This window comes from Nipponia nippon, unplaced genomic scaffold, assembly GCF_047370975.1.
Source record: "Nipponia nippon isolate SJK-2023a ecotype South Korea unplaced genomic scaffold, ASM4737097v1 scaffold_2, whole genome shotgun sequence".
Classification (NCBI taxonomy): Eukaryota; Metazoa; Chordata; class Aves; order Pelecaniformes; family Threskiornithidae; genus Nipponia; species Nipponia nippon.
In genome coordinates this window covers 64,363,076-64,387,898 of record NW_028262336.1, presented here as the reverse complement: position 1 = coordinate 64,387,898, position 24,823 = coordinate 64,363,076, and the positions used below count along the sequence as shown (strand labels likewise).

The window sequence follows — 24,823 nt, the reverse complement described above, 5'->3', positions numbered from 1 at the left end:
CTCCTTTCATATGAAAGCTTGTCAGAAATGTAAGTCAAATTGCTAGAAAAATATTTGCAGATAGAATTCAACTACAAAGACTCAGTTTAAAGACTTCTGGTAAAAAATACAAAGTAAAACCAAGAAAAAAAAAGTATGAAAATGAGAAGTAAACCTCTCAAATTTTATACTGCCAGACAGTGTTAGTCAAAGACTAACACACAGCAGATCTTTAAATTTTAATTGCAGTTTCAATTTTACAATTAGAGAGTTTCAGTAGTTACAGTACAAATCAGAAATGGAAGACTAAGTTGAATTTTTAAAAAGTATCCTATTTCCTATGTGTAAGAACTTCTGAACACTGAACTGTGGCAGGCAAAAAATATATTCATCACACACAGACAAGAAATGTGCGTCCTAAGAGACCAAAGGGGGATTTTATTGCAAATTAATATAAAATACAGCAGAAACAATAAAATATAATAATTTTACATGAGGGATTACTATTGCCAGGCATTTTAAGAAATGTTTTTATTTACATTTTCAGAGATAGTACAACCCAAAGTTACACTAGAAATTCATACAAAGCAGGATAAAATACGAAATGTTACATAAATACAGGAAAAGATCAAACTAACACTAAGACATTCTGAAATCAAAGCAGCAACAACAAAATTTCTCATTCAACACATCTAGTTATGTTAAATCAAAATCTGGTTTTAATCATTAAAACTGTAATTATGTGAAAAGATAATTTGATAAGATACCTGTCTGTTACTTATCAACCATAAAATAGACACATGAATTTATAAAACTCTCTGAAGAGTCAAAGGTAACTAAGATTCATACCTGTAAGGAAAGGTTGGTATTTCTGATCTGCTTACTCAAGGGACCCACTTCCTTAGATCACATGAGTCATTCAGAACAGCGGCATTATTTCACTTCCTTAAAAAGTACTGAAGAAAGCCATTTAGCATATTATGCAATTTTTCATTTTCCTGTTTATAAATGAGGGAAATATCAATGAGATTCCACATGATACAGAGTAACTTATACAGTACTGAGGTTCTGCTTAATTTATTTATAGAAAACAGTAAAAAAAAAAAAAAAATCCACATTTCAGGTAACATAGGCAGTTGGTATAAATTATACAGAAAAATAATTAGATTGAAAGACAGTGCTAGTGACTTATGCTTCGACTGGAGGTAAGAGAGTTACTCCTTGACAATCCCAAATTCAACAGAATTGAATTGAGGTTTATATAGAGGAAAGCATGATCTGGATTTGTAGTCCTATGTAGTTCTTGGATCATTTGGTGAAGAGTAAACAATTCAAACATCTTCTTATTGCTTCTGCAAAAGATTTTACATAAAATAATTGTCAGCTGAAAATTGAGAGGTTTCATCTGAACACTAAAGATTCCACAGAAAATTTTTTTTTTTTAATGAAGAAAAATGTACATTATATTGGGAGTTTTTTATAATTCTTCTACGTTTCATATAATGTCTCTAAGCAGAAGGTTATCAATGCATGGAGAAAAAAATCTTGGCAAAAATCACCAAAACCTATCATTTCACTTGAGTAAGTGGTATTTACATGTAGTATAATGAAAGCTCAAGGACAGGCTATAACAGGGTTTCACTAATGTGAAATAAGATTCCAAAACCAATAAATAAAAGAATTTAAATAATTAGGATTTCTGAGCAAATTTTACTTTTAGTCTATTTCCAATGTAAGTTATGATTTATATTAGTTTATTTTATAGGAAAGCGTATTTTTCTTCCTAGTGTTCAATTTTGTTCCAAATAAAGTAAAATGAAAACCTGTTTTGTCAACAACTTTAAGTCTAATGTAAAAAATGGCTCAGTTTACACACCTGCTTTTATAAATGAAACAATCTCATTAAGTAATGCACCAATGGAGCTCAGCAGCACATTACTACTGATATGATGTCGACCTTTGTTACAATAAACTAATAACCAGTAAGCAACAGGGACATATTTTATAAAGATTAACATTCCCAAAAGGGCTTAAATGGCTCAAGACTTTAAATTTATTTTTATTGAAGGAAATGAAAACTGATGAGACTTGAATGCAAGTCACAGATGAGGCTAAATTTTCAAAGGAGATTATTACCAAGTACCCACATAAAACTGAAGGTCAAGCGGAAAGAAAAGAAAGGTTCTCTTCTAAGCATTCTTGTCATCTGCATACATAAGGAATAGTTATGGCTAGTTATGGACTAGTTTAGGCTAGTTTTTCTTTGTTTGTTTGTTTGCATTCTGTAAATTGAACTCGATTTATAAGCAAATTGAGATTCTTGTCTTACACATCTGTGACACAAACAGTTTAAATTTAACTGCTAACAGAGAAAGTCCAGCATTGTCTACGGTAGACCAAATAAACAGCAAAACAGAGATGAGTTTTTGAAAGAGGAGAAAGATAAAGTTTGCTGATCTAATAATAACTAACAGAATAATGGTAGTAAAGGATTACTTTATTCTGGAGAGTTTTTGCAGAATAACACAGAGCTTTTCCAAAATCTGAGTATCTAGCTTAGAACTTCGAAGCAATACAGAGCAAGTACGGAAGAAGGATTCATTACTGCAGGCTTCCAGAAAAGGCTGTAAGGAACCTGTAAAAGAAAAATAATTTGAAAACTGTATCACAGAGCTCTGTGTAGGGAAAAGTAGAACAGCTATTGATACCTTTAGAGGGCTTTAAATGCCTCATGTTGTGCAACTATTAGAACAATGAAATAATTCAGTTTATGCTGGGCATGTGACACAAAACTCGGGTAAAACTAGGAACTGAAAAAATGCAAGGTCCTAAGAGTTCTGACATTAGCGACCCTTTTATTAAAACAAGGCCTATTCCCTTGAGAACAAAGGAAAGCAGGAAACAGAACAATTTTAAACTCAAATCAAAATTCTTATCTTGAACATGTTTATTCAATGCTCATTTATCATGATTCTTTTATTTTGATCATGTGAGGGGAACGTTAAGCCATGCAAAAAGACTCACAAGGAAATATTTTAAGCTGCTGCAAATCACATGGACAGGAATAGTACATGTAGAAGCTAATGTGATGCCTAACAGCCTTTCATTATGAGAATACTGTCACTGTACTCTGTTTCAAGACAGGCAAAATAATAATTGAGAGGTAAAAGCAAGAACTGGATAAGAACACTTAAATACCAACAAAAGTCCCTTAAAACAGTGGATGAATTTTTAAGTCACATTGTATAACATTTCCCTCTGTCCTGTTCCCCAAAACCTAATCACTTCAGAGTAAGGTTAACTCTTTTCCCTCGTTATCTCATTCGTGGTTCTAATATTACAGATTAATTTACAGCAAAAACATAAATAAGTGACAACTGATTTTTTTAAAAATTAATACTTTCATATAGCGTAGGGCATTTGCATTAGAAGAATACAGAGGTGAAGAAAATATTCTAATGTTTATATAATGTTAAAAATATTTAATGTGTTATACTTAATAAGAAATGGCAATATGCAAATTACAGCACAAACCAATAAACACAGACATTAAAAAAATTCTTCGCACAGACACTGAATACTGTAATTTATAAATAGGATGTCAAGATGCTTTTATCAGTTCGAAGATGACTGGATGTATCATTTGGTCAAAACTTTCCCTTTCCTTGTCCAAGGACATACAGCTTATTTAATATAACAAGTAGGCTTGGAGTGAATTCAAAGTTTTAATTTATTTCAGGAGGCTTACTGATACAAAATCAGAAGAAATGCTGCAGAAAACTGTTTGGAATAGGGCTCTAAAAAAATAATCAACTTGGAAATTAAAGTCAGCTTAGCTTAAGAGCCTAAACAAATAATTTTCTCAGAGCTGGGCATTTATACTGAATATTCAACAAGGACCCAGTAATTCCTAGACCTTACCGTTAGGAAGATCTTTCAAAACTTGTATTTGTTGCAAAACAATGGCATGTCATTTGGCTACACCAACAAACGACCTAGTGTCACCCCCCGCCCCCCGATGCTGAGCACATCTTATCATGCATTACAGTATACAGCGAAGACAAGATTTGTGGGCCTTCACTGGTTTACACCGTCAAAAGAAGAGACCAAGAAACGATAAATTCCTTTAGCACAGATCAGAGAAGCTATGGCTACATGTAATCTTTCCTCTCTTTTCAGTGGAGCTACTTTCAGCAGAATTGACTTAAAAGGCTGGATTCAACAGGCAGAATCCACAAAATATGTAACGGAATGTGTGGATGGAAACTATACAGATGCAGGATAATTTGCTTTGGTAGCAAGGGGCCAACCTTGCAGCAATAAAAAGCAAGACGACAACTGATGTACTATGAAGTCTGGAAAAGGCAGGCAGATGTTTTATGGTTTGCACAGCTGAAGTGTCCTCTGTTTTTTACCCAAAGCAACACAAAACAATAATTATTCCAAGAGACATACATTATCAAGGTAATAAATGGTTATAAATTAATTTATTTTTCTGCTTACTTCTACTTCCATGTTTCTTGCATTCTTTCTACCATGTTCAATGCACCTACGGTTTTATGCATATTCTCCTCTCACTTTTAGTACTATTTCCAGTTACAATTTGCTGACTCAAAATTGTAACAGTAATAAATATAAAACCAGAATGAAAGTAAGGTAGAAATGTAAGCAGCAATCAGTAAAAAATATACTAAAAATGATAAGTACATATATACATATATATTTTTATTCTCTGCCAGTAAAGATACTATTTCTCATTTTATTTATGGTCTTCAATTATAGATAGAATCCTATAACTGAAGTAATGTATTAAGTACCACTGACAGCTTCTAAGACAAGAAAAACATCATGGATACTGGAATAGTGAACTATGACTGCATTTCTATAGACCTGCAGATATCACAGTACATTAAAAGCAAATTAATTGAAGATTGGAAGTTCCAGGAGAATTCCTAAAAGGAACAAAGAAAAGGACACAGCCCCCTTAAGATGAAAAATAAGGTTCATGCTGAAGAAATACATTTTATACATGTGCATAAATACATCTTTATATAAAATAGATACTTATAAAGAAACCATTTACCAGATATGTTTAAATTGACTTGAAAATGCCTTTTTATCAAATATCACAAGGGACCAGTAGAATGCCGATTTCACACACACACACACACACACACAAAGAGGAGAAGACTACATTCTCTAAGGAAAATTTAACTTCAGAATGGGAGATTATTCTAATGTACAACTCAATAGGTAACAGACCTGAACAAATTTGTCAGGAATACAACAAGAGAAGTCACTATTGACTGCATTCTGCCCTTGGCATGTACAAACACAGTCCCCAGGATAGTTACTCAGGCATACCACTTTTAGTATTTCTTTTAATATTTCTCTGTTTTCACTGCAGAAGGTATTATTTTTCAGAAACTGTGATGTCAAAAACTGAGGGCTATCTGTCAAATACAGCAAGCAGAAAATCCTTAGATGGGTTCACAGTATGTGCTAAATTTAGTGATATATGACTGACATACACTCAAGATTCAGCACTCTTTATTGAGCCACTGCTTTCTATGACAGAACTCTGAAGTTATACATACAGCAGTGTATTAAACCTGGAAAAAGAATTAACCCAGAATTCACTTCCAGTATGATGGTATCATGCCCTAGTGAGGTTAACTTGTTAAAATTCACGAGAAGAGGCAACAAAACTACAAACAGAGCCAGCAAATAAGCAAAGCCCAATGAATACAATCCTACTATCTTAAGAGCACTTCTTATCAAAACATTTCTATCACTTAAGAGTGTTTGAAGTAAAAATTTCTATACAGACAGCAACAAGAGATAACCTTCTCTAAAGCAAGAAAAATCTAGGACTACAAATTATGTTATCACTCAGGAACTACAACTTTATAGAAATTCTTCTACAATTTGCCAGAGTTCCTACAAATGACTGCCTATTCCCAAGAAACAGAAAGGGTCCAATCAATCTGCACCACTGATGAAGTCTGTTTTAACAATAGAAACTTGAACAGTATCTCTTACTTACCGAAGATGTTTATCAGAAAGGTAAGAAAATGTAAATGTAAAAATTGTAAATAAATGTGTGAGAACACTGACATTCAAGAAGTAAATTGAGAAGAAAGGTTCTTCTTCTTTCTGTTGCCTGTTAAAACAACAAACAGCTTTAGAAACCTCTCATTTAACATGAATTCTGACTCACCCAAACTCTGATTCATGAGAGATCTGATGGTAACAAGATCGAAGAGGGCAGTCCTACAATTTATTCCTATAACTCTCCTTAAATAGCTGTAAAATGCTTTATATTCCTTTTCTGCAGGCGTAAAAAAATACCATATTCAGCTGACCTGGACATTTCTTTGCTGCCTTGCTCTTACCAGTTCCTTAAAAATATTTAATTTAAAAATATATATATACACACACACATATACACACACATATAGATGCTATAAGAATGTTTTGACTGTGAAGTTTACAAACCAACGTAAAAGATAAGCATTACTTTTAAGACAAAGGGATTTTTACTATAAAACACAAGAGCCAAAGTGGAAATAATTTCTGAAGTTTCGCAAAGTTCAATTATGTGAAAGCAAACTGATAAAGGCACACGTTTAAACGGACTTTTTGTACACTGCTTATATATTCACTTCAGATAAGCTTCTGCAGAATATATTCTAAGTAATCAGAAAATGTACAAAACAAGCATATAATCTAAATGCATGTCTAGCTGATGAACTAGAAGAATATAAGCTTCACATTTTTAAATATTTTGGTGGTTTAGATCTGCACAGGTTTTGGTTTTATTAACTATTTTAGAAAAACTAAATTGGAATCCATCCTGACAGGAATTTGGCACAATTTAAAATAATCTGCAAAAGCTTCCACTGGTACCCCTAAAAATTGCAGCATGTTGTAGTTGCATTAGCTGAACTTGATTGGTATACTGCAATAAACAATGAGCAATTTATCACTTTTGACAGAATTAATCTGAAATTTACCCTCCAAGTAATCAGTCACTCACAGCATAAAATCTCACCAGCTGTAGTTATCCAGAAAATTCTGTTTTATACCTAAAGCTATGCCACCTTCAGAAAATGAAGACTGTCAGGAATGCCAACTTTAAGTTCATGTTTTAACAAATTAACTATTACAGTTTTGCCTTATTTCTAATTGCATGAGGATCTGCCAGGAGAATGGAGAACACGTGACAGCAATACAAGTGAATGATGCAGCGTTGTCTACTAGTGTCAAAAAGTTAACTAACGCAAAAGTTAACTAACTATGCAATACAGCAGAAACGCTTAGAATGAAACAGTAGTATCACTTACATGTTGCTAATAACCAATTGTCTATAATACAGTCACCTGTAAGATTTGAACCATTTGCTGAATTTAACTTTTTCTCCTGTAATCAATAGTCAGGGCTGTTAAGTGCCAGTGGTTAAGGCATAGCAGAGATAGGGCGAGATTCCAGTCAGCATAAGGCACCTCAAGTGTCGATGCCTACATGGGTGACCCTGAGTTAAGAGAGTCCAACTGGCAATTTCAGCTGGTCACCCAATATGGGTTCACCTCAGTACGATCTGAATTGCTCTTCAGTTTCCTCAGATGCGCAAGACATCATGCAGACATGAGACAGGATGTGTGGGAGACCAAGGTCATTCTCAAATAGCAACTGGAGGTTACACCCACAAAAACATTTGTAATAGAAAAGGTTAAAAAATTAGCAGGAATACTTATGTCACGAGATGCTTGGAATGAAAAGAAGTCTACAAGGAAAAGAAAAAAGATAGGAAAAGAAAAAAGACCAGAAAAGAAAGCTATGCCTTGGAGGTCAGAAACTACCTTTTTATTATAAAGGATAGTATGAAAAGTCAAGGCAAGTCAGACCTCGTTAAGGAAAAAAAAAAGTTCTCCCAGCCATTTAAGTAAAAATAGAACAAAAAAGAGTTAGTGAGGTCATCTGTAGTCAGCACAAGAAAGATGGGATAGAAGCTAATGGTATTTTAGTCTTTTGGGTGCACACTTTGGCTAATATGCTGGTTTTCAGGAGAGACCTCCATCTTGATAAAAGGGACAAAAAAAGTCCCCCAAACTTGTAATTCCAAGATTCCTTTAGTCAGGGACACCAGAACAAAGTTCAGGATTCTGAAAGAAATGTTGCCTCAATTTTGTGACAAGAAGAGTTAAACAACTGTTGCTAACAAGTCAGGAAGTGGCACTTTGTGAAGAGAGAACAGCCAATGCAATATCTATCTATCTATCTATCTATCTATCTATCTATCTATCTATCTATCTATGTTGGATTTGGACAAAAAAAGGCAATCTAAACACGTGCCCTCCAGTAAGACTCTAAAGATATTTTCAGCAAGTAAAGGAGACAAATAAAAAATAAAATAAAGTGTACTATAGGTTTATCTGTAAGTATGTGTATAGGAACTATAGGTATGTTGTGTCAGAGTAGTCAAGTACTTTTGTTTGGTAAATAAATGCTACAGCAGTTATAGTTCAGCTAGACTTCAATACCATTTGATAAAGCAACACGTGATATTATATTGGAGAAGATAGGGGTTAGTAGAAGGACTGGAAGGTGTGTAGTGTAAGGAATTGCCTAAAAGCAAAGCAAAACAGCTTGCCTTGAAAAGTGAACTTTAGTTTTAAATACTGTTTTTTTCAACTGTGCTTATTTAGTGTATTAATTAATGACTGTAGCGTGAAAACAGGAGTAGTCTAATGAAATTCCATGCTGGAACTGCCCATTTAGAAGGCAACAGGTATAAAATAGATGACAAACAGAATTATCTTACTTGCTAGAATAGCAGAAGTGTAAAGACAATACACTAAGAAACAACCAACATTTTTCCTGGAAAGTCATTAATCATAAACATCAGAGGATGAAAACTGTTGGTGTGCTAATTGAACTCAGTATGTCTATGAGCAACCAACACGGTCTAACCATTAAAGACTGATTCTAATGAGGCCTGAGAGAGAAAAACATCTTTTTACAAATAACCTAGATAGCATTATAAATTGAAGCTATGCACTATTATAGGTTACTTTATTCAAGAAACTAGAAAAAGCCTAATGAACTACCAGAATCACTGAAGGAATCACAACTCTCTCTTACAGAGGACACCTAAAGGAGCTTTGTTGCAACACTTTTTCTGTCACAGCTCACCTGCCTTGTTTCCCCTGCTCCCATATCTCCACTCCTGTAATAACCAGCTCAGAACTCAGCACAGTATTTCAAACACAATGACAAACTCAAATAAGGAAGCTTTTACATAAATAAACCTAACCTGGCATGACCTGTAATTCTGTAATGTCAGATTGCAAGTAAGCAGGTAAATAAGGTCTGAGACAATGCATAGGTGTTACTCAAACTGCACAAATTGTACTATCTACTTCCAAAAAAAGCCTTTCTTTAGGAAATTATTTTAATTATGACATTGCTTTAAATTCACCTTGAAAGTTACAGAGAAAAGTCAGCTAATAAGTACAGTAGTTCTGCTAGTCAAATACAAAATTAAAAAAAGTGTATTAATTTTTTTTTCTAATTAAATCATACTTTAATTGTTTTAAATTAAACCATTTTACGGAAAGCTATAAAACTGTAAACTGTTCACAAAAAAACCGCAAGTTTAGTAAATAAGAGCAAACAAGATCCTACTTGAATAAACTTTCCCATTCTAAAGTTTTCATATATTAAATTGACTTGAAAAGGGATGTGTATATTCAAGTACTGATATTTATTTTTTTTATTGCTCCTTTTTACATCAAATACTTAAAAAAAGTTAGCATTCACATCTACCTTCAAAATGGTATGCTGCTTATGAAGTACAGTATTACCCTGAATAAACAGTGAAGCTCTACTTACAAAGTGGTTACTTGGCTCTACATAAGTTTATATGTAATGCTCCCTTTTCTTTCTGACTTTGGAGTGGATGAGACAGAGGTCCAAAATTCAGAATGGCTAAGCATTACACAACTGTTACTAGAACAAGAAGAAAATAATGACAAGAACATTTTTTCTTATTAGAGAGAAGGCTACTATCACTTCAGTAGAAATCAAATGACATTATTCCATTTACTGCATTCATGTTTAAAACCTGTAAACATGTATTTCATCAAAATCAAAGTATTCAAACTAACCTTGCAATTAATTAAAAAAAAATGTGTGCAAACTTTTGGTGTACTTGCTTGCTTTCAACAAGTATACAGGTTGGTCCTAACATTATCATAGGCTGCATTTAACAGAGTTAGAGATATTTATCTATGGTTAAAATTTTAAACTAAAACATCTATTAATCCAACATAATTATTCACTGTTTTCAGAAGAATGAACAAAAAAATTACAAAGGTAAGACAGGATAATAGAGGGAAGGATTTCCTTTCAAATGGTTTGTATTTCAATGTTTATCCCACATAAGCTGTAAATCATTCCTTTCGCTATAGCTTCAAACACAGTTCCTCAGGAGAATTTCACATCTGCCCTTTCACACAGGTGAGGGGGAATCCTGCCTTAGTATGGTATTCACAGACTTGACATTTTTACCCTTTCAGTACTGCAGAATAAGCTCGTTTGAAAAGTTTCAATCCTGAAAACAGTTAGCAGTAAAGGCAATATGCTGAAAAATACAGTTAAATTTTCATCTCTTTAAGCATACAGGCATTTTTTACTCCGTACCTTCACTGCCTGTAGTCCTTAAAGGCTGAAAATGCTAAGACTCAAGAAAAAAAATAAAGGAGCAAGTTTGCGTTTCCTTGACAGATTCTGACCATTGACTTTTTAGAAGTACCTGTAGAACAGTGCGAATTGTGGAATACCTAGCATTAGTTATGGAAGCATTCTAACTCGAAGGAAGAGAGGGAGTGTGCGTGTAGGCAGTCCACATAAGAAGATTGTCTCCATAGTAAGAAATTGTGATTATTTACTTGTAAACTGAATCTTTTTATCTCCACTGGCTTGATTAACTTCCCTATGAGATGAGTAAATCTGGACACAGACTTGGTTATCCATGACCATAATATTTTCTTACAAAAAAAATTAGAAGTAAGGTTCAGTGAATGTGTAAATACAGCTCAATTGTGCAGCTACTAAAAATCTTAAGTGATGTTAATATGGTTAAGAAATCATACTTAAGCCCCATCAGAATGTGCCTTAACTTACAGTAAGCATGACAGAGTCATTTAGAGATTTTTTTCAGTATGCACTCATCTCAATTTGTGAATAAGCACACACTAATGCAAAATATTCTCCCTGTAAAACAGAAGTAAGCTTGAAGATGAAGTAAGCGTAAGTTTTATTTAAAGCAAAGGCCAGTGCTTTGTAATGTCTAATGAGCAGGTAAGTTTGGATTTCCTTGAATGAACATAAGACTGGGAAAGGGAACCTACTAATCTACACGACAGAAGTCAGCTCTCACTGCAGGAGGAATTTAAGACGTATGCTGTCTTTGTGTAAAAGCGCAAAGGGTGAAACTGAGACAGGCAGCTCTCTGCTAATAGCAGATCTCAAATCAAGTATGAATCAGACTATGGTTCAACAATAGTATTTTTGATAGGTCACTATAAACTCAGTACATCCTTTGGAACCCTTTTAAGTGATTCACAGGTAAAAAAAATACAGTAAGCTGCGTGAGAAGCGAGAAGACAGGAACAACAGTATTCAACGAGATTGCATATGACAAGTATTCAACTAGAGGGTGATTTAAAACTAATGATGTGATGTTCTTCAACACCCACAGAGCAAATTTTCTTGCTGAGGTCATGCTACTTATTAGATTGTTTCCAGAAAACGTTTCATGTCTGGCATCCAGGAACTCTCTTGAACAGTGTGTTGCAACTACTGTCCTAGAAACAAGATCTGCTGAGAAAAGAAATTTGTAGTCATAGGGAGAGAACTCTGAGGTATGAAGATGCCTTGGAAGCCACTGGTGTCATACTATAACAATCTGGATGATTAAAAGTAATAGTTACTTCAATTATTAAACATTAATTTTAATAGTAATTTAAATGGGAAACGGTAAAAGCTTTTTTAAGCAATAAATACATTATAAGCCATTTGACTAAACTGAAACATATCCGTGTTTAGCAGTTGATACATTTTGTTCACAAAATTTCAAAGGTGGTCAGAGCACTGCATTTGTGGAAATCTATCACTGAGCACATTCAGAGTTTATCAAGACCCTAAATCTACTTTCTGTGACAATACTATCAGAGAAGGTTTTGTTGTTACTTCTATCTTCAGACAAGTTCATAGCTTTGAGATGGGACTAAAAACCAAACATCATGGCTTGGTAGCCTGCTTTCCTTAACTAAGGTAAGGAAACCTTCAAAAGCCTTGGTACTGAAATCTTTCTTCCCTGTCAAATCAGCAGGAATAGATCTCTTCCCCTTTTACTCATCGGGAAGCGAGAAAGATGTCTTTATAAACCACTCATTAGTTTCAAAGACCAAAAGAAGGATCAATTTGAATTTTATGGCACTCATCTGAAGCCCCACATTGCAGCAAAACACACCATCATTAAAAAAAACCCTGCAGGACTTGCTCCCTTGATTCTGCTTGTATCAGTCCATCTTTGCAGCAAAGGAAAGGTGGGCATCCTCCAGAAAAAGAACATGTTTTGAAATCCTGGTAATGGGTATGGAGAGCCAAATAAGAGATTGAAAAGGATAAACCTGAACTGGCACTCATCCCGTCTGACCATGAAACAAAACCAGCACTGATGAGATAGCTACAGTGAAAATATAGCTAAACCACTGCTTGGGTGCTGTGTTCATAAGTATCAGCTATTGGAAAGTACATTTAAAACAGAAGACTGACCGAGCTGAAATGTACCATGTTATGCACCATTACAGACATTTTTAGACAAAAATATTAGCAGAATGTAGTAAGGGAAAAGGGGTAAAATATCTTTGTTGAGTTGATTTTCAACTGTCAGGTTCATAACAAGCTGTTAACTCTCCCACCTGCGGAATTTAGAAGCAACCTATTACTTCCACTGAAGATACCAGACTAAACCAACTAGACTTCAACTGAGGCCACTGAGCTCATTTGAAGGAAAAGAATCACTCCAGCATGCAAATGACATGAAATAAAATATAAATAATTTAAAATTGTATTGTTTGCCCTAAGAATTACTTACACCTTAATTTCAGCCACTTATCAAGTTTCTAGCATAGGTTAAATGAAGCAAGTATTTGCTAAAAGAAAGCAAATGATTAGGTAAGGACCTCACTCAGTTGCAAAGTTTCTTTCCTCAAATGTAGTAACAGTAAAAGTAGTGAACAGAATCCACAGAAGTACTGGAAGATGGGGGGGGGGGGGGGGGAAGACTATTACAGCCTGAAAGTAAGCTGAAACTAAAGTTCTCTTACTGCATAAGATCTCCAGCATCTCCTCTCACTCTTGCACCCTGAGGAGCTCACCAAAACTAAGCTCAACTTTTTTCACCCCTGACATTTAAAAGTCAGCCTTTGTTCCAACTATGAATGTTTTTGTATATTACAAGAAGAGTAATCAGTATAACATTTTACCCTCCTCCTTAGGCTTTAATGTTTTTGTAAAAGAGGCGAGGCAAACAAGATTGGCATGCATATATATATATATATATATATATATATTCTGTATCCGTGACATGCTGTTACAGTTCCAAAAATGTTAATGATTGGGAAAAAATTGTGAGATTATTTTTGGCTGGCACCATACTTCAGACTTATACAATTGTATGAAAACTCACAGGATGTCTGGGAAATGCCTGTGCAGCTGGAACACTATCCAAGTTCTGACACCTAAAACATAATGTAGTCTGGTGACATGTATGCAATCTGAGATCCCAATTTGATAAATACACATTGAATGTTTGATAAATAAACTTGAAACCTTCCAAGAAATAATGTGACTGTATTGTATACTATAACGTGGGCTCTGGAGCTTTGTATGCTCTGATGATGCATCTAAGTTTCAAGCAACATCCACACATAAGCTTCCCAAGGGCACCAAGTCTTAATCATTTCTTCACAGAATTCCTGTGGTGTTAAGACCACTGTGCTTCTATGGCTTAACTGGACAGGTACACTGGTGTTATCCACTCTTGCAAAGAATATGTGTCAACTCATGTGGACCTCAAGCATATTTTTATTTATAGTTTTAAATGAGCTTGCAGCTGGTTTATGAGATCTGCTAGACTGACATCATTCCTGTGAAATATGGTAAGCTCTCACTAACCTGGAATCAAAAAGATTAAAGAGTAAACCCTGATCCCAGTAGTGATCAAAAATGTTCTCACCTGGAATCTGAAGTAATACTAAGAGATGAACCAAAAAGAGCACCTTGAAGGTTGATAACTCATCTTGTGGCTCTAATGAGGAAATGATGACAAATGGTTTTACCACTAGGAATGCAAATGGATAGACCTCCTGACACAAAGTGGGTCAAAATAAGCTGATACTCCCCTTTTATCTTTCAAGTAGGAATGAAATTCCTAATCCCTGATTACTACGGTTACATTCTCCACTCCTCTGTCATCTAAGTGAACATTCAGATATTGCTTCAACAGTACCTTGTCATGAAGGCATGGATGGGAAAGGTAATGCAAGAGTACAAATTCACTGAAACTATTTGTAATATTCACTGCTCACACTTTCTGGCTCTTGTTAGACCTGGAGATTCCAAGTCAAGCTTCCTGAAAGAAAGTCTGTCACTAGAAGTTGCGTAGGTGTCATTTGGTGTAGTAACCTGTGCTTCTTCATTTGTACCTCACACAACCGAACTGTGCAGTGTAAAAAACCATCATCTGCTGCTTCCTTCAGACTGGAATGCATAAGCTCACTGAAAACACACAGGAGCTCCAAATTCTTAATGAGCAAAGAGTTTCATTAGCCTTTTAACTGAAGGGGTACTGATCTTTACATGAAGTATTTTTTATGGCTTGAATTCCAACCCTGATACTTACCTTCATCAGCCACAGTCTTAAGGGCATAGATTTGCCCAAACATCCAAAAACACGTCTGGGCACACTGCACACGAGGCGACATGATACACAGAGATTTTGGCTATTAGCTGCCTCTCACCATATAGATTTTACTTCTTCCCACTGCTCTGCGGAAGTCTTTTTATAAACAGACAATCTGTTTTATTAAAGTTAGCCTTACCTTGACAGAAGAACATGGTGAATGTCAACACACATTTAGAGAATGACAGAGAAGTAGATCTTGCCAAACAAATCCTGGTTTACTGTCCCTTTTCTTTTTTTCTCTTTTTTTTTTTTTTAAACTAAACTTATTTTAAGTGATACTTGTTGCTTTAATCTTTTCCAAACAGTAGCCATGAGAAGCTGACCTAGTGCAAAGAAAGCCCTAGAAATAATCATGGCATCTCCAAAGTGCCAAAAAATGATATTGCAGTTCTATTACCAAAAAATTCCTTGTTAAATGTTATTTCCAGCCTAGCAGGCAAAAAAGAATACAAAACATTTAACGCACTATTTGGCTTTATGGCCACAGTTTCCAGGAGGAACTGGAGAATCTCAGTTTCATGCTTTTTTTTCAGCTTTTGAAATGCCCTGAAGCCATCCTCTGGGCCACCTTATGATCTAAGTAAGCTTTCTCAAGACAACTAAATCACTCTAGAATTAATTATTCCTCCAGCTCTGCCTGCTGATCCTTCTCTTCCTTATGAAAAAAGATCTAATAGAAGAAGGCAACAATCAGAACAGTAGAAGATATTGCGTATGAATGCATATCCTGAGCTGGCCGGGACTGATGAGCATATAATAATGATGTCATAGGCAGAAAGCGAACAAAAGTAGTGAAGAATGTTACCTTACAGTCCTCCACCATTTCCCATTGAAATGGTGGCGTCAGGACTCTCCTAGATTCTTGATGTAAAACTCCTGAACAGAAATGGAGAGGGAGTGCATGAAAGGCTGTGTGCCAGTGTGACAGATGTGCTTGACCCCTTGACCAGACTGGCGGTGGTTTGGTGCAGCTCCTGAGCTGTAGCCGGGCCGCGAACTTCTCTAGTTTCAATCTGTTCTCTGAAAACCCACAAAGGAACAGAGCGACTCATTTATCAACAAAGTCGTGGGTACAAGGAGTCTCCTGCATACCTTTTCCATGGCATGTAATTTGACTACAAGCCAACCGCTTTATCCTACAAATATGACAGCCTAAGTGAGCCTTCTTTGAGCTCTCCCTGCTACGCAGCGTGGCTGCATGGTGGTGATTTCTCCTTGAGCTGGGACACCTCTCAAAGTTCCTCCTTGAGGCAGAGAGACCTTTTACCAAAGACAGATCTTTGGTAAGCGACTGATATCACACATAACCTTGTAGTATGGGAATTTTGATTTTGTCTTGGTAACTTTGCATGCTGAATTGATGCTAATGAAACATTATATAGACTTCGCATGTACAATCCCTTAGACATAAACTGTTGACCAAGTCTGAGATTAAGATTGGACCTAGCCACACCTAAGCTCCATCAGGAGTTTAGAAAGCGAGAGGGTCTACTCTGAACCTCATGACTCAATGGGAGGGTCTTCCTTACTCTTTGCATCTCTGGTCTCTCTGTGAATCATTCTAACTCAAGTGTAACTCAATTTTCCTTTGTATGATTCTTCCATGCAGTAATTAGTAGAGTAAACCTTGCCATCGATCTTTCTAAAGTCACACTTTTACAACATCATATTAAACCAAATTTTGCTAATACCTTTCTCGGTGATTCCTTAAGCATTCTCAATCACCCATTTGTGACAGCCAGTAAGATGCACAGCAGTAAGACTATTAATTTTAATTTGCCGTTAAGGTCTCGTACATAGACAGAAAACAGATGATACCAATGCCTCAACTGTTGCATTTGACATCAAGTTTTCAGTAACTGAATGCTTTATCAGCACTGTCAATGTTGTATGAACTTGCAATGGAAATCTGGATCCTGGACCCATCGTACCAGATATACTGTAAAGCCAAAAGCAATGATACTGATCTAAAATCTGAAAATGTGCATACCAAAACCAAATTGGTCAATGGGCTTAAGCAGTACTGCAGACTCTCTTGTTATAATTTCCATCAAAGCACAGAAAAATCTATCTTAGACCAGCAGGTACTTTCTTCATATGCAGCCTAAGTAATTTTCCTTAATATATGAGGGAAATCTTTCACTTCTGGAACATGAGAAAGATAATTTCTTACAGGGAAGAGAACCTTACATGAGGACCTCAGACAGAACCATTAGCATTCACTGCTTACTATAACAAAAGGTACATGCAGTTACAGGGAGTAGTGCAACACAGTAGTTATTTCATATCTGATTCACATCTTTCAGTCTGGACAACTAAAATGTGAATCTGTAAAAATATTTCACAAAAAAAGCCTTAAAACTTAAAAAATTAAGTTATAGAAAAGAATATTCAGAAAAAAATAAAGCACTGGCTTTTTTTCCAACTTAATTTCTAATTACTTCAGCTCTAAAGGTAATATTTTTGAATAAAAATATTGGAATACTCCTATAGAGCCAGAAAATTATTGCAGGAAGTTGAAAGAATCCCTAGGATTGCCTATCTTATAGGAAAAAAGTCTAGACTTTGCCTCCTGGTGGCCCAATGCTGTCTTTTTGGGTAATGTGATTCCATGTTTTAGCATATGGCCAGCTACCTATGACTTCACATTTAAGGCTGCACACCAATACAGCTTTAAAATTGAGCATAAATTCCTGGTTTAATCTAACACAGAGAGCCCTCTAAATATCCAGTGCCGCCTTCTAGTTTGTCTTTTAATGACTTTTTAATAGGAAACTTACAAAGGAATGAAAAAATGATTTGCCATCAATGACACCACTTCTCATCGTTAACAATTTCTTGCAAAACACTATGTATTAGAAAAGAGCAGAACATGCCTATAACTTGTGTATGGGCAATTTATTCTACCAAAGAAAAAGGCCCTGCATAAGGCTTTGTATCCAGTTGCTGAGAAATAAATTCTCAATTAAATGTCAATTCAATTAAACATTAGTCCTCCTTCCCTGATTTCACATATATACATCTTCTCTGAGAAGCAACAAGGCAAAATGTGAGTCTCTCACAACATATCTCCCGTTATTCTTCAGACTGCAGGCATCTAGCATATCAGAACAACTACTCCTATGTAACAGAAGACGTACCGTTACTGGCATTACCCAAAGTAATACCAGACACCATCCACCTTGCTTAGGTTACTTTTGTCTGTACAACTATCTCTTTCCCAATCACTTTACCAATCTTAGTTATGACTATTAGGAAGAATACTTTAGTATAAGACTATACTAACTATGTGGTCAGAAAAAGAGTCTGCAAGGAAGCGTAGAACTTTAGTTATATCTTTGTGACACTTATCTGTCTACAAAATGGCTTTTAACTCAATGCTGTTCCATCCCAAGTCAAACATGCTTTCTCTTTTTATCACTACAATGCATGGTAACAAAATACTCCCAAAATAACAATATACAGTTCAAAATTAGCAGCACTCCCTTCCCCTTTTCTGTTCTAAAGGGCAGTGAGTGATTTTTAGCTTTAAAAAAAAAAAACATCACAAGGCTTATTCAACATGGTACTGGAATGCCTCACTACTTTCGTGTTCATCCAGATGGTTATTAACTGATTCTTAGCCTGTATCAGTTGGACAAATGAGATTATTAACCCTTTTATAGGGCCACAGCACAGTAAAATTCAGCAAAACATAACCATCTCTTCTAGAAATGCCATTTCCAATTATTAGAAAGTGAAAAATGACTAGGGACGAGCTGTTCATTCAAACTAGAAAAATAATTTCGATAAAGCCTATTTTTTATCTCCACCTGCTGGCACGTTTTCATGATATGGCTTCCCTGGCACAGCCAGACTTCAAAGAAAAACATCAGCAAGGTAAAACAGTGGAATAAACTGAAAAGCCAAACCAAAAATAGCAACAAAAAAATTCACACCAATAAATAAGAAAGTAACCAGGACAAAATATAAAGCATAGGTGCTGAGAGGGAGAAGAAAAGACAAGACAACTCAGAAAGAGACAATTCAGAAATACATTTTATGTCTCTAATGAATTTACATGATACAAACGAATGCTAAGACTAGATTAGATTATTTATACAGAAGAATCATGCTATTTTTATGTAGTATTTATGCTTACCTCACCTGTTTTCAACATGATTTTATATTTTTATTTTTTACAATTACCCAAATTTACCAGATTCCATGGTCATCTGAAGTAATCCATCAAGAGCACTGGAAAGCAGACCTCTACTGGATACTTTTAAGTGACTTAATATGACAGGTACACATTGGTATTCCAAAAATAAGGCCTTCCCTTCATCTGTCTTCAAGTCTATGCGAAGGGAATCAAACGCTTGAGCCAGGTAATCCACTGAAAAATATCAGAATACAGGCAATAAAACTTCTATAATCATAGTTCCATTAAGCAATATGTGAATAGCTATCCTGAGAGTTACTGTTGCAGATATAAGCTTAAAAGTTAAATGGCTGAAAATATTAACTTTTATTTTTATTTAAGGACATCCTCTGCCTGTTTTTATTCCTTAACAATTTGTTGTGAGTAGAGAAAAAGACTAACTACAACTCATATGTTGAAGAAAAATATATTTACAAATATAAAGCCCTTCTAATATTTTGCTTAAGAGGAAAGAAATTACAAGCTTGCAGCATTTGAGACAATGTTGGTTTCAACATCTGGGAAATCTCTGTTAAAGGAGTCAAGGGCTGATTTGTCTGAATAAGAGAAATTTCTTTCATGAGGGCAACTACTCCCATTCCTTTCTGTAAAAAGCTGCAGTTTAAGTTTCAGTGCATACATTTCATACATACTCATCCATTGTGGAGCGCACTAAATTACGTAAAGAATGTAGATGAAGTGAACCAATCTAACTTTCTTAATTTCCTGATGTCAAATCTTTCTCAGTATCTTGGAATAGCATTTATCATCTGGAGCACAGAAAATGAAGTATGACGGAACAATTTATCCCGTAGCAAAAGTTTAACTACAGTGCCATCTGCTGGATACTGACATTTTGAAGAAAACGGGATATATGTTCAAACCAAATGTGCTAACTTACCACTAGATCATTAGTGCCATGTGGTCAGAGTGATCAAAATTCATACACAGTAGTGTTCGACATATGTTTAACAACAGATCATATTTTCCATGTTAGAGAAGCCAGCACTAAAACACAATCATGAGAAACTAAACAGATTCATTCTAATCAACAGCGTTCATCTGCTTAGCATAACTCTGCAATAACTATTTTTTGTATTGCAATTCTTTTGCATCGTTTTTATCAAACATTTCTAGAAATTAATCTCAATTTAAGAGTAATTATCATGCTTCACCAAAATATCTTGACTGAAATAGTTCCCTCCAACAGCTGAAATACTCTATATGTTCAGTAATGATGTCAGGGTGGTTTTCCATCATGTTTGAATCCTGTGTTTACTGTAAATACTCACAATATAAATACTGCACAGGTCAGTTAAGCATTAAGACATACTAATCTGCTTAACCATCTAATCCAGAAGGATGACTTCCATGAACAAGAACGTTGTTCGTTATCTATGGATTTAAAATCTTTGGCATCCCTGATTAGTGTCAATCAGGGTGCCAGAGATTGCAGTAATTTTGTGATGTGGATCTTTGCTTTCTAAGAAATGGCCCAAAATTCACAACATGTTTCATGCAAGAGAGTGAAAAAAAGCAGATGTCAAAGTAGGCATCTGATTCTGACACTCTGGCATGGTTTTTCAGGATTACCTTGAAAATTAACATCTCTGTAACTTGTCTCCATCTCTTTCTGTTACTAGCAGAGGGGATGTGTTACTAGTAAAGACATTTTAAAATACAAACCATTCTGAGAACAAAAGATAGCAAAAATAGAATCATGGAATAATTTAGAATCATAGAATTTTTTAGACTGGAAAGGACCTTTAAGATCATCAAGTCCAACTGTTAACCTAGCACTGCGTTAACCACTAGTGTGGAGTGTCCTGCCCAAAGCAGGATCATCTCTGAAGTTAGATCAGATTGCTCGTACTTGTAACCCCACTGAATAATTATTTGCTATCAAAATGATCTGTGCTTTTAAAATGTCTTTGAAAAGGGAAAAATAAGTGGTTAGTATCACAAAGAGTTGAAAAAGGGTTATAGATAAATTCATTCTGATGCTATCCTTGTAAAACTTATTCTTGCAGAAAATCCCAGTTATGCAGCACCACAGTATTCCCAGGTTGCCACAGGTAGGCAGTAATCACCTCTTACACCTGCTCTTAATGGTATATAATTAGTGTTTCCTGCCTGACTTCCATAAAAAGGATCTGCAACACCTCTTGTTCCCTATTTCCCTTGAAGAGAGAAAAGGCTTCATAACTGAAGGCAGCAGTTAACAAATCAGCCGAGAGAACAGTTACTCTATTCTTTGAGATGTATTTTCCACAGGTTTTTTTTTTTTTCTCACCCTGTCCAGACACAATCTGATTCTTGTTAACTCATAGTGTCTACTTTGAAACCTTCACTTTCTCCCTCTCCCATGAGGCAGGGAAGACCCAACTTCCCCTATTTCTTTGCCAACACAAAATTCTATAGGTTTTAAGTAGAAAATCCTACTTTACACTACTATTATACATCTTCTGCTAGTGTGAAAGCTGGGAGGAACCTGGGAACAAAGTAGAAACAGAAAAAAACCTCACAGTGAAAGCAAAGAGTCACTAACCCTGTGATGCCCCCTTACACTTCCCCCCGATTCTTTTTGGCTAAGAAAAGGCAGAAGTGTGAGCTGAAAATTATGTTGCTGTTTCAGATACAATAATCCCCTAACAGGCATTGAAGGCTGTCAGGACTACATGGTTTAAGAGGATATTTATTTATTTTTTTCCAAATAAATAAATAAAAAAAACTAATCAAGTATTTATATAGTCAGAAGCTCAGCTTGATAATACGTGGCAATTATATTGCATTTAGGATTCAGAGGGGACCTATCAACTCTACTGCTTTTATGCTGATGAACTCTTTTTGCACAGGTGAACAAAATTGCTTCATAGCAATCATTGAAACCATTATTGAATTAAAACAATTAAGTCAAAAGAGAAAGCTAATAATAGAAGTCAAAATGAGACGTTCTTTTGAATTACTCATCAAATCTGCAGATTTATGAATTAAGAACCTTCAAGCATAATTCAGATTAAGTACTACTGTTGAAGTTTTCAAAGAAGTCACATATAAATTAGAAATAGGTAAGAATTTGTTTTAATGACCAAAGTTAATCTGTAAGTTAATTTGAAAATATCTCTATAAATCAGATTGATTGAAGGTTTTTTTCTTCTCTGGGTTCTGACAGAAAAGCATACACTAATCTCTGTTTCAAAAGGATAAGGAAGGAAAGCTCTAAAAATCTGAGTTTGTGCCTCTTCTCATAGTGTGCTCAACACTCAGAGCTCACAAGAAACAGTCCATTTTTGTCATCACTTTAAAGAAAATGTTTTAGTCTTTTCAGATCATATCTGTTTTCAAAGAAGGCCCCACTGAGATTTGCCACAGCATCTTGAAAACTGCCCAAGTGGAGTAACTTGTCATAACCTGAAGCAGAAGTCACTATTTTCAGAGCTGTATTATCTCCTGATATGACCTCGTTTGCTTTTGCCTTTTTAACAAAGTACATTACTATAATACATCAACACAGGAATTTTGGAAGATTTTGAATGAAAAGGCCACTTTTCGTGCTAGACAGGTGGCTTTGAAGTCTAAAACATTTTTATGTAAACAGAACATGGAGCCTTTGTAAATGAGTCTATTTAACAGTGAAATCTGAATGGACAATCACATCAAGAACTGACAATTTCATAGAGTAGCATTTTTCAATGTTGATAATGTTTTCGGAGTAGCTGTTTGCAGTGCTAGACTTGGTAGGAGAAGAGGGGAGCAGCAGACAGGTAAGGGCTGGAGTATGAACTGTATGCTAAACTTAGACCAAGGGACAAAGCAATTTCAGGACGTTGTATCACAATTCAATCTAACAATTATAATACACTACACAAGTGGCTTTCTCCATGTGACTACAGATACATCAGAAATACCTATGAACAAAGATAAATGCAGCAAAGTTGTAACTAATTATGCCAGAAAAGAAACACTTGACACTGCAGCTGATCAGCCTTTCAGGGGGTAGGTAAACAACCTACTAGCTTAAACAGGACAGTGAAATTCTAGAACTGTGCAAAATCTGCTACTTATTTCAGTTTATAAAAGAGCAACTAGCTGTGCCACCCTTGGCATCTTGGCAATCCAATCACTGCTGTAGTGACAGTTTGACACAATTACCAACATCTCTTTTCCCCTTCTTCAGAAATGTCGATTTGTCTGACAAGAAGTCGTCATATTAAAAGGAACATATAAATTCCAACATGAAATGAATAATAGCAAGATTCACACTTGTTTCCAGTATATTTTGCTTCACAAGGTAGTAAAATTCAAGTAAAAACACTTTTCGCTAATAAAGCATAATAGATGCTACAGTATCACTGAAATGTTTTTTGTCCAGGCACACGACTGAAATAAATAAAGAAATTTAAAAAACCCCATATCTTACCTTGTGTCACTGTTTTAAGCACAATTAAAGTTGACAGAAACCTCAAAGGCATACAGGAACTCTTAAAGAAAGCTGCCGATTTTGATTTACTCTCTGTAGACTGTTCAGAAGAACTATGTGGGTTTCCCTTACTTACTATGCCTTTGAAAATATCTTCGCCAAGTCTCCTCATTGTTGATGCCATTGTTGCATGCTGTTTCAAACAACGCACACAGTTAGTGTAAACATTAAAACACATTAAAATCCTGTGTACTATGAAGAGATATGTATGTTCCCCTAGCGATTAAATATTAAATAGCAAATGGTTTGACCATGTACTGGAATATAATTTATATAGGAGGTACTACTCTGTGTTCCAAAAGCAGTTGAACAACATTATCACGGCACCTTATCAACACATACTTCACAAAGAGGCTAGTTAGCAAGGGCCCCTGATATGCTGACATTATTTAAGTCGCCTCTGGTTCCAGAACAAGCTCAGCTTCAGTCAGCTCTATTTTGTAAGGTTGCCAGAAGTTACATCCTGTGAAAGCATTTACAGAATCAAGGTCTAAACATGAACCTGAAGAACACTGTACAGGTAAGATCTATTAGACTTTTAATCATAAACTATACAGAAATATTACTTTGGAATCAAACTTCACAATATGCTCACTTAAAATATAGTTCCTTATCAGCACTAAAAACAACAGCTTACTATTCTATTGACTTAAACTCAAGATACTTAACAAAGTTTCCTACCTTTTGCTTTAGCAAAAGCACTATTCACAGCACTATGCACTATACTGAGTCTTTACAGTATGGCTACTCTCTTTTTTTTATTATACTGCTGAGTATTTTCTTATAGCAGTCTAGTCAAAGGGAGTAAAGTATGTCTTGTGGTTAGACATTGAGCAGAGAACAGAAAAATCAAAATTCCTTTGCTGCTTTGCCACACAATTCCATCAATTTCAACAAATCTCATGCATAAACTGAACCTAAAAACATTGCCTTTTCTAGTACAAAAGTTTTGTAAATATATATGTAAAAATACAATTTCTGAGATGCTTAGACACCACAACAGAGATCACACACTTCTGAAAACTATGTTTAGATACACAATGCAAAACTTAAAATTAACTTGAAAAAGAATTTTTTTTTTTAATTTGCCATGTATCTGTGGTAAACACTATGAATTTATGCTTTGCAAAGACAGCAGAATTTCTTT

The 24,823-nt window shown here is 35.2% G+C and overlaps 1 protein-coding gene across 4 annotated transcripts in view; it reads right to left on the bottom strand.

The window, feature by feature from the left end:
• Positions 1 to 397: 397 nt before the first annotated feature.
• The window catches only part of CCDC138 (coiled-coil domain containing 138), a 41,183-nt gene continuing 16,757 nt past the window's right edge, over positions 398 to 24,823 (bottom strand). For 3 of the 4 annotated variants that reach the window (XM_087757012.1, XM_087757013.1, XM_087757014.1), the window contains exons 12-15: positions 23,617 to 23,809; positions 19,215 to 19,391; positions 2,476 to 2,614; positions 398 to 1,331 (exon numbers count right to left, since the gene is read on the bottom strand). In XM_087757012.1, the coding sequence (XP_087613138.1) occupies positions 1,160 to 1,331; positions 2,476 to 2,614; positions 19,215 to 19,391; positions 23,617 to 23,809 (681 nt within the window). In that variant the 3' untranslated portion in view covers positions 398 to 1,159. Of the gene's footprint in view, positions 1,332 to 2,475; positions 2,615 to 15,821; positions 16,037 to 19,214; positions 19,392 to 23,616; positions 23,810 to 24,823 lie in introns of all 4 variants that reach the window. The other variant, XR_015704648.1, reaches the window with a different exon arrangement.